Source organism: Chiloscyllium plagiosum, chromosome 7, assembly GCF_004010195.1.
Source record: "Chiloscyllium plagiosum isolate BGI_BamShark_2017 chromosome 7, ASM401019v2, whole genome shotgun sequence".
In the NCBI taxonomy this organism is placed as follows: Eukaryota; Metazoa; Chordata; class Chondrichthyes; order Orectolobiformes; family Hemiscylliidae; genus Chiloscyllium; species Chiloscyllium plagiosum.
This window is the reverse complement of record NC_057716.1, coordinates 65,031,889-65,041,804: the sequence shown is the minus strand read 5'-3', so window position 1 is coordinate 65,041,804 and position 9,916 is coordinate 65,031,889. Positions and strand designations below refer to the sequence as shown.

Here is a 9,916-nt window from a genome sequence, read left to right as displayed (position 1 = left end):
CTCGGACTCAGCACCACCTTCTTGACCTGCAATCTTCTTCCTGACCTCTCCGCCCCCACCCCATTCCGGCCTATCACCCTCACCTTAACCTTCTTCTACCTATCGCATTCCCAATGCCCCTCCCCCAAGTCCTTCCTCCCTACCTTTTATCTTAGCCTGCTTGGCACACCCTCCTCATTCCTGAAGAAGGGCTTATGCCCGAAACGTCAATTCTCCTGCTCCTTTGATGCTGCCTAACCTGCTGTGGTTTTCCAGAAACACATTTTTCATGCCCTAAAATATCTAGACTCACCATCCAACATGTTCTTCTTCTTTATGAATACCAATGCCAAGTATTTGGGTTTCTTCCGGGTACTCCGGTTTCCTCCCACAGTCCAAAGATGTGCAGGGTCAGGTGAATTGGCCATACTAAATTGCCCATTGTGTTAGGTAAGGGGTAAATGTAGGGGTATGGGTGGGTTTCGCTTCGGCGGGTCGGTGTGGACTTGTTGGGCCGAAGGGCCTGTTTCGACACTGTAATCTAATCTAAAATCTAAATCTATTTATAAAGGAATTTGTCCATTTCCTCTAGCTCCATGCATAAATGCCCTGTTTTGTCCTTGAGTGGACCTACCCTTTCCTTAGCTACCCTGTTTCTCCTTATATATTTATATAACATCTTGGGATTTTCTGTGATCCCATTTGTTAAGGACATTTCATGTTTCCTTTTACCCCTCCCAACTCCTTGTTTAAGTTCTTTCCTACTTTCTTTATATTTGTTGATGGATGTGTCTTGTATGTAAGTTAGCTTGCTGAGATTGAAGGTGTGTTTTCAGACATTTCGTCACCATGACTAGGTAACATCATCAGTGAGAGTCTCTGGTGAAGCGCTGGTGGTATGTCCTGCCTCTCTATTTATAGGTATTGGTTTCTTAAGGTGGGTTATGTCCAGTTCTTTTTCTCAAGGGGTGATAGACAGAATTTAAATTGATGTGTTTATTGATGGAGTTCTGGTTAGAATGCCATGCCTCTAAGAATTCTTGTGCATATCTTTGTTTCGCCTGTCCTAGGATATGTGTGTTGTCCCAATCAAAGAGGTGTCCTTTTTTGTCTGTATATATAGAAACTAGTAATAGTGGGTCATGTCTTTTGGTGACCAGTTGGTGTTCATGTATCCTGGTGGCAAGTTTCCTGCTAGCTGGTTCAATGTAGTGTTTTTTACAGTTCTTGCATGGTATCTTGTAAATGACATTAGTTTTGCTGGTAGCACGTTATGAATCCTTTAGTCGTTATTTAAGTGTGTTAGAGGGTTTTAGGGCTACCATGATGCCAAGAGGTCTGAGTAGTCTGGAAGTCATTTCTGATATGTATTTGATTTAGGGTAATGTGGCTATAGTTTTTGGTTGCATTGTGTCTGCTTGTTTGGGTTTGTTTCTGAGGAATCGGCGGATTGTGTTTATTGGGTACCCGTTTTTCTTGAAAACATTGTATAGATATTTTTCTTCTGCTTTTTGTAGTTCTTGGGTTCTGCGGTGTGATGTAGCTCATTGAAGTAATGTCTTATGCAGCTCTGTTTGGGAGTGTTGGGATGTTTGCTTCTGAAGTTAAGTATTTGGTCTGCATTTGTTGTTTTTCTGTGGACACTAATTTGAAGCTCTCCGTTAACTATATGTTCAACCGTCACATCTAGGAATGGGAGTCTGTTGTCATTCTCCTCCTCTTTTGTGAATTTTATGCCTGTCAGGATATTGTTGGTGGTGTAGTATGTTTTCTCTAATTTGTTCCGTTTTGTAATGACCAAATGTTCATCTATGTAGCGGACCCAAAGTTTGGGTTGGATAGATGGGAGGGCAGCTTGTTCAAGTCTCTGCATTACTGCTTCTGCTATGAGCCCTGATATTGGTGATCTCATGGGTGTTCCGTTGACTTGTTTGTAGGTTTTGTTATTGATGGTGAGGCACAGATCTACTCGTTTGAGGATGTTGTCTTTGCGGATGAAGTTGGTGTTGTCTGGTATTTGTGGTCTTGGTTTTCCTAGTAGAGATGCCAGTATTTCTTTGGCCAGGTCGATGTTAATTGATGTGAAAAGGGCTGTAATGTCAAAGGAAACCATTATTCCATCCTTTTCTATCTTGGTGTCTTTGATGATGCTGAGGATTTCTTGGGTGGAGTGAATGGAGTGGCGTGAATCTTCAATTAGGTATTTTAGTTTTTGGTCTTGTCTTAGGTTTCCTATAACTTACATATGTCTTCTTTTTCTTTTTGCCAAAGTTCACAATTTCTCTTGTCATCCAAGGTTCCCAAACCTTCCAATTGTTATCCTTCATTGTCACAGCAACATGCTAGTCCTAAACTCTAATCAACTGGCCTTAAAATATTCCCACATGCCAGATGTGGGTCTACCCTCAAACAACTGGCCCCAATCTTCATTCCCCACCTGAACTGTCCCAGAAGACATCACAATGATCCACATATCTGCAGCCCTTCCTCCTAAAGCAAATCTTTAACCATACATTTAACTGTAGTATTTTCCTATTCCTAGCCTCACTGGCATGTGGCATGGGAGTAAACCTGAGATTATATTCCTAGAGGTCGTGCTTTTCAATTTACGATCTAACTTGCAGGACCCTGTCACTCTTCCTTCCTATGTGATTAGTACCAATGTGTACCATGACCTCTGGATGCTGGCCTTGCTTTTGAGAATGTCCCAGGTCCGCTCAGATACATCCTTGACCCTGGCACCAGGGAGGCACCACATCATTCTGGAGTCTCTTTTGCAGCTGCAGAAACGCCTGTCTGTGCTCTTGACTTCAGAATCCCTTATTACTACTGCTTTACTGCACTATGACTCTCCCTGCTGTACAATAGTGCCACCACTGTGGCTGCTGCTATCGCTATCCCCTGATAGTAATCCCCTGCAACAGTATCCAAAATGGTAAACTTGTTAGAGAGTGAATAGCTACTGGGGACTCCTGCACTGTCTGTCTTTGAACGATCATCCATCTCAGATGACCATCTCTCTAAAACTGCACACTCCTAAGTGTCTCCAACTTATCATTGTATTCTAAAAATGCACACAACTATCACGTAAGTTCAGGAAACATCTGGCAACTTATCTTCTATACAGTTGGAATAGGTGAAGGTCTTTTGTGACACAAATAATCTAATATCAGTAGATACCAAGTATGCATTATAATTTACTTCTGTGTGAATATTTAGCTGGCACCATTTTTAGTAATCTAAATCACAGACTGTCAGACTTGCCTTTTTTCTTTGCATTGTCCATAATTAGAATGTCTACTCAATGGCCGATTAGCATATAGCTCTACTGTTAATATCTGTTGCATGTTGGATATAATGACAACTGAAGCATAGCATTCATCTTCAGACATGTTTCTGAGACTTATTCATATATCACAAATTCTCCATGCCTTCATGCATTTAAACAGTAAGCAGACATGATTATAAATCATGCTTTCATTAACATTTACGACTAAACTTAGTGAATGGAACAAAAGACATTCCAATATGTTTCAAAATGCTGAAGCCTTACCTTCTTCAGAAACCTTACACCATAGGAAAATATGTAAAGGTAAAATGTAAACTTCCACCTGTAGAGAAAGAAAACATATGAGAATCATAAGGAAGCAGTTACTCATTGCAATTTATTATTAGAGACTCACAAACTCAGTAGCAACAAAATTAGAATATGGAGCAGCTATGATGCTGCAATACAAATCAATAGTTCGGTATTCAGATGAAACAGGTATATTTTTTGTGCAAATATATGTTTACAGAATATGCTTAGTTTTAGTTGTTGAGCAACAATGAACAGAGTATGGTAGTGCATGGAGTTATTATCATTGGTCTGAGCTTTGCTTCAGGTACATTGCATTCTTCATTTCAAAAAATTAATACTTCTTGGTTTGACTCACAATTGAAATATTAACATAAACATCAATAAAGAATTATACTCAGTTAAAATGAAAAGTGTTAATCAATCCATTACTTGCACTGTCCATTTTTAGCTGTATAAATCTATTTAGAAGTCTCTGCCTGACATATAATGCAATGTAACACAGCTTTATTAGATAGCACATTGTTGGTAGCGAGCAGTGGCAAGACGTAGGGAGCTAAATTTGATTTTATGCTACGTGTTTGTTTCAATGATTGTGGAAGCAATGGCCTAGTGGTGTTTTCACTGGACAATTAATCCAGTTTACCCAGGTAATATTCAGGGGACCTAGGTTCAAATTCCACCATGTTAGATTGTAAAGTTTGAGTTTTAAAAAATTCAAATTACAAGTCTAATGATGACTATGAACTCATTGGCAATTGTCAGAAAATCCCGCTTGGTTCACTAATGTCCTTTAGAGAAGGAAACTGCCATCCTTACCTGGTCTGACCCACATGTAACTCCAGACCCACTGCAATGTGGTTGACTCTTAATGGCATTAGGGATGGGCAATAAATGCTGGCCTAGCCAGTGACAACCTCATCTCAGGGATGAACAAAAAAAAAAATTCCAGTCAGTGTGAACCTCACTGTTGGTTGGTTGGACACATTAGCAAAGAGCAAACAGCATCATTTAAAGTTAGCTTTAACTGCTAGAAGGTAGCATCTCATAAAGGGGAGGATTATGACTAGAACAAGTATGTCCATTCCCAATTCCCCAGAGGGCAATTAAGAGTCAACCACATTGCTGTGCGTCTGGAGTCATATGTAGGTGTAGGCCAGACCAGGTAAAGAAGGCAGTTTCCTTCCCTAACAGACATTAGTAGTCCAGATAATCAGCAATGGTCTCATGATCATCATTCAACTCTTAACTCCAGATTTTAATTGAATTCAAATTCCACCATCTGACGTGGAAGGATTCAAATCTGGGTCATCAGAACATTACCTGGGTCTCTGGATTAACAGTCCAGTGATAACAGGCCATCACCTCTCACTGTCTCATGCATCAAGTGACACTAAGCTAAGAAATCTTGAAGAGTGACACAACATGACAGAGTGTGTTTAAGACGTTTCGTCCCCTATCTCGGTGACATCCTCAGTGTTTGGGAGCCTCCTGTGAAGCGCTTCTGTGATCTTTCCTCCGGCATTTATAATGGTTTGAATCTGCCGCTTCCGGTGTGTGGCTACTAAGGATAGCTGGTCATGTCGTTTTGTGGCTAGTTGGTGTTCATGGATGCAGATCATTAGCTGTCTTCCTGTTTGTCCTATGGGGTGTTTTGTACAGTCCTTGCATGGGATTTTGTACACTACATTGGTTTTGCTCATGCTGGGTATCGGGTCCTTCGTTCTGGTGAGTTGTTGTCTGAGAGTGGCTGTTGGTTTGTGTGCTGTTATGAGTCCTAGTGATTGCAGTAGCCTGGCTGTCAGTTCGGAAATGCTCTTGATGTATAGTAGTGTGGCTAGTCCTTTGGGTTGCGGCATGTCCTCATTCCATTGTCTTTCCCTTAGGCATTTGTTGATGAAATTGCGTGGGTATCCGTTTTTGGTGAATACATTGCAGAGGTGTTCTTCTTCCTTTGTAATGATGACACCTTTATAATCATTAAAAACACAGAAATAGATAACACACACCGGATCATCAACACCACACTCACAGGAATCCGCTTCACTAGAGAGGAAGAAAAGGACAACCAATCGATGTGTTTATTGATTGAATCTGTGGATGAGTGCCATGCCTCTAGGAATTTCCTGGCTGTTCTCTGTTTGGCTTGTCCTATAATAGTAGTGTTGTCCCAGTCGAACTCATGTTGCTTGTGTGGCTACTAAGTACTTATTACAGCCAGGGAATTCCTAGAGGCATGGCACTCATCCACAGATTCAATCAATAAGCACATCGACCTGGACCCAATATACCGGCCACTGCAACGGACAGCTGGAACTGACAACCGGAAGGGGCAGATTTAAACCACTACGAATGCCGGAGGAAAGATCACAGAAGCGCTTCACAGGAGGCTCCCAAGCACTGAGGATGTCACCTAGACAGGGGACGAAATGTCTGCAAAACAAATTCCCAGCTCGGTGAACAGAACCACAATAACGAGCACCCGAGCTAAAAATCTTCTCACAAACTTTGAAGAGTGTGTTTAAGTTTAGTCCATTGAACTGAAGTTCTTGGTAGACTTGGTAGAAAGGAGAAGTACCCTGATGTGGTGCACTATAAAGTTAGTGAGAGCAGATAGCTGTGAAGGTCGATGAAAAATGAAAAGGTGCAAGGATGTAGATACAGTTCAAGGAGTTAATTCACTGCACATGATTGATGAAGGTTATATATTATATACTACTTTTTTCACACAAATTAACGTGTATACACAGGCAAAAGTGAAATTCTTGAAACCAAAGGTTTCAGGCAAACATCATGGGATCAACTTTTACATGGCTAAGCTTTTGAGGGGTTTGCAGATGTGCTTGATTTAAACCCATGAGAAACCTAAACAAAAATTGAATAAAGTAGACTCCAATGAAACTAATGTTATGCCTCACTAGGTAGCACTTGGGAAGCCAAGCACAGCTATTCCCGGAGTCATCACAAAACTTTAAGAATTTATCAGAATATGCGAATGCTCTCCAATTTACCTGTCTGTTTAGACTTAGGTGAATAGAAAACTTGGACAGATTTGTGTACTTATCAAGAATTATTATTTATTTCAACTCAACAGATTTAAGTATTGGTAAACAACAATAAACTGTCAACAAATAATCCTAATAGTTAAAATTCTAAACCCCCACCCTTATAAAACTTCCGTCATCTATACAGATAGACAAAAATATTTGGTCTTACGAGTGCAGAAAAAAGCCTGGAAGGCAGTTCAACAGTCTCAGCCTACAGGGTTCACAGAGATGATCGTTTTGCTTGTCAAAACTTCCTGCTCTTCAATAACTCTTCAATAGATATTTTTCACTTCCTTATAAGATTACAGAGTGACTGATTCATAAATTATAAAGTCCCTGATGAATTAGTTAAAAACAACAGCCTATAGACACAAGCTGGCTTTCTTCAGATGTCAGGTACTTTATACTGCTGGGGGGACACCACCTATTCAAAGGTCTGAAAGCTTCTGGCAATATTGTCTATACCCATAAACTGTTCAGCTACCTGGAGCCAATGGCATAGTTATTCACAACAAGAAACTGCAGATGCTGGAATCCAAGGTAGACATGCAGGAGGCTGGAAGAACACAGCAAGCCAGGCAGCATCAGGAGGTGGAAAAGTCAATATTTCGGGTATAACCCATCTTCAGGACAGTCCTGAAGGACAGTCCTGAAGAAAGGTTATACCCAAAATCATAGTTATGGCAGGTTGATGGCTTTTGTCATCAACAACTGCTCACCACAGCACAATCAGCTACATGTTACCAGCCAAATCTCACTTTGTACATATCCCCATCTGCAACCAATCTCCTCCACTCATTGAACAAAGCTGCAGTGAAAGCACCACTTACAATACTTTCTTTTAAAAAGTCCAGCAATCTCTGCCTTGGTTTTCAAAATCGTCCTTCTCCCATTTCAGCCCACAATAAAAAAACAGATAAAGTAAAAATCCATATTGATTATCTAACATTTATTAATTTTGGAACATCACAAATTGTACATTTTTCAGCCAAGATTTTATAAAAGCGTGTAACAAATTAACTACAAGCCTTCACATTGAAATCTTTCAAAATGACTCTGATTACCTTTGAATCTCTGGTCTAGTCATCCCCATCAGCCATCTTACATCATTGTATAGATCTTCCAAGTCTTCATCACTGTTATTGTGAGTAGTAACTTTGATATCCTCATTCCATAAGAAATTGTTTTTACTCTATGTGAGTACATTCAATGTTTCACATTTCAGAAATGATTTACTGGGATAATACTGGGATCAAGGTCCATCCAGGCATCCAAAACATCATTGACACAAAGTTGTTGGTGAGAGTGTTTGCATATTCCATCCTTTGTGAAGACTTCTTCACCTGGTAAATCCAAGTGATCCACATCTTTTAGATTCTGTCCAAGAGATTATTCATACACACATCCAAGAGTGAACAATATTCTTAAACCGCTGGGAATATCTGTCACATCAGGGTTAGTCAATCTTACATCACTGCCTCTACCATTAATGAGGTGGGATTTGAGCATGTCTTAGGCTAGCAAATGCTTCTTTGTATCGACCACCTGGTTTCAAATTCCAGATTGCTTTGATCCACACTCCAAGAACATTCATCCATTCAACTTTTCTCATGAACATGATGGTAATACCTTTCTGAAATTTCTCATTGGAAAACTTTTATTTGCATATCATTATCAGCTTTGATTTTGCATGATCCAGATGAGATACAAAATTGGAACCACTGCAAACTGCTTGTCATCTTTACTCGATTTTTTTCACTAATTTTGCAACAGTCTTGTTTGTTTTTATGTCAAAGTTCATCAGTATTTTCTCCATTTTTCATTTGCAGTGAATATGTGTCTCTCTTCAGTGGAATTCAATGGTTCAGATGGCAGACATTGGAATTTTCATGTTCTGATGGCAGAGTAAACCATGCCTTCTCATGAATCTGGTGCCCCAAACAGCATTGGCTATGAAGTTTGGAATACCATTGTTTTTCTGTTAGTCTTGAGGTTCATAAACGTATGCTTTTTTGGGGTTACATCGTTAAATTTAAGGTCAAATAAAGGAACTCATGTGATCTGTTCTGCAATCTGCCTGATATGAATCGCATTACTGTGGAGAAAGTTATAGAGAAAGCTAACGTAAAGGTTAGATTACAGGCTTTCCTAGAATACCACTAAATATCCCAGTTAGTGTTATGGAGACTGCTTAGATCTCCAAGAGGCAGAAGAGTTAGAAACTATAAACTCCCATGATTAGTTATTCAGGAATGCAGGTGGATCTTTATGACCAAATTTGTGTCAAGGTAAAATGAGATTATATCATTCATGCAAAAGGGAAAGTCTGCAGGAAAAGAAGACTTCACTGTCTATTACAGCTCTACATTGGAACATTACCAGCTGAGAGAAACAAGGAACAGAAATAAACCTTCAGGAGTTAAGAATACCAATGTAAAGTACACTATAAACAGACCTATGATTTTTTTTTCTAAAGTTGGATTAAGAATTTAAATGGGGTATTTCATTTGGTGATTTAAAAATAAGTTGCCCACAAAGACAGAGGCAGATTGAGGTGGGTCAGTTCTGTGAAGGCAGTTGTATTAAAAAAAAGACAGAAAGTAATTTGAGAAGAAAACTCAACCTAAGTGCATCAATTCCATGAAAGCACATGATTGCAGTCAATTGCCTGGTAGAACCCCTGTAGTTTTCTTGGGTAGAATTCTTGTACTATTGAGTTTACAACAGAACAAAAAGTCATTAGTTTAGTTTAATTTTGAATTCAGCACACAAGGTTTCAGGAGTTCAGAGCAGAAAAATTCTCCTTGCGTAAATACCAAAATTTTTGTTCAGTTGAACCACTTAGTGTAGCTGAAGTCTATTAGTTTCATGGAATTTCCAAGATAGAAGAGTTTGGATAAAATTCCTAAAGTTATTTGAACTGCAAAGGTTCAGTCCATCAGAACCGAGAAATGGACTTGGCCAGTGGACTTGGAAAGCAATCATAAAACTGTCTCTGAAATCCAATAAGGAAGTAAAAACTTGAGAGAGCAGTGAATTGTTTTCTGAAAATGAGGGTCTGTAAAAGAGTAGTGTTTGGGAACAGGTTGATATATTCTTTTGCTGTTAGTGTTCAGATCTTTCTGACTGTCATATATACATATGTTTTCACTTTTTTCATACAATCATATAATATAGAAGAGATATTTCATACCATCAAATCTATACTGCCAAAAATTATTACTTACACTAGTCCCACTTTCCCACATTAGGCCCATAGTCTTGAATGTTATGTGCTCATCCAAATACTTTGTAAAGGGTGCAAGGTTTCTTG

The 9,916-nt window shown here is 39.4% G+C and overlaps 1 protein-coding gene across 3 annotated transcripts in view; it reads right to left on the bottom strand.

The window, feature by feature from the left end:
- The window catches only part of cers6 (ceramide synthase 6), a 250,358-nt gene that overhangs the window by 118,559 nt on the left and 121,883 nt on the right, over positions 1 to 9,916 (bottom strand). For all 3 annotated transcript variants that reach the window (XM_043693925.1, XM_043693926.1, XM_043693927.1), the window contains exon 4: positions 3,533 to 3,590. In XM_043693925.1, coding sequence (XP_043549860.1) covers positions 3,533 to 3,590 — 58 coding nt within the window. The remainder of the gene's footprint in view (positions 1 to 3,532; positions 3,591 to 9,916) is intronic.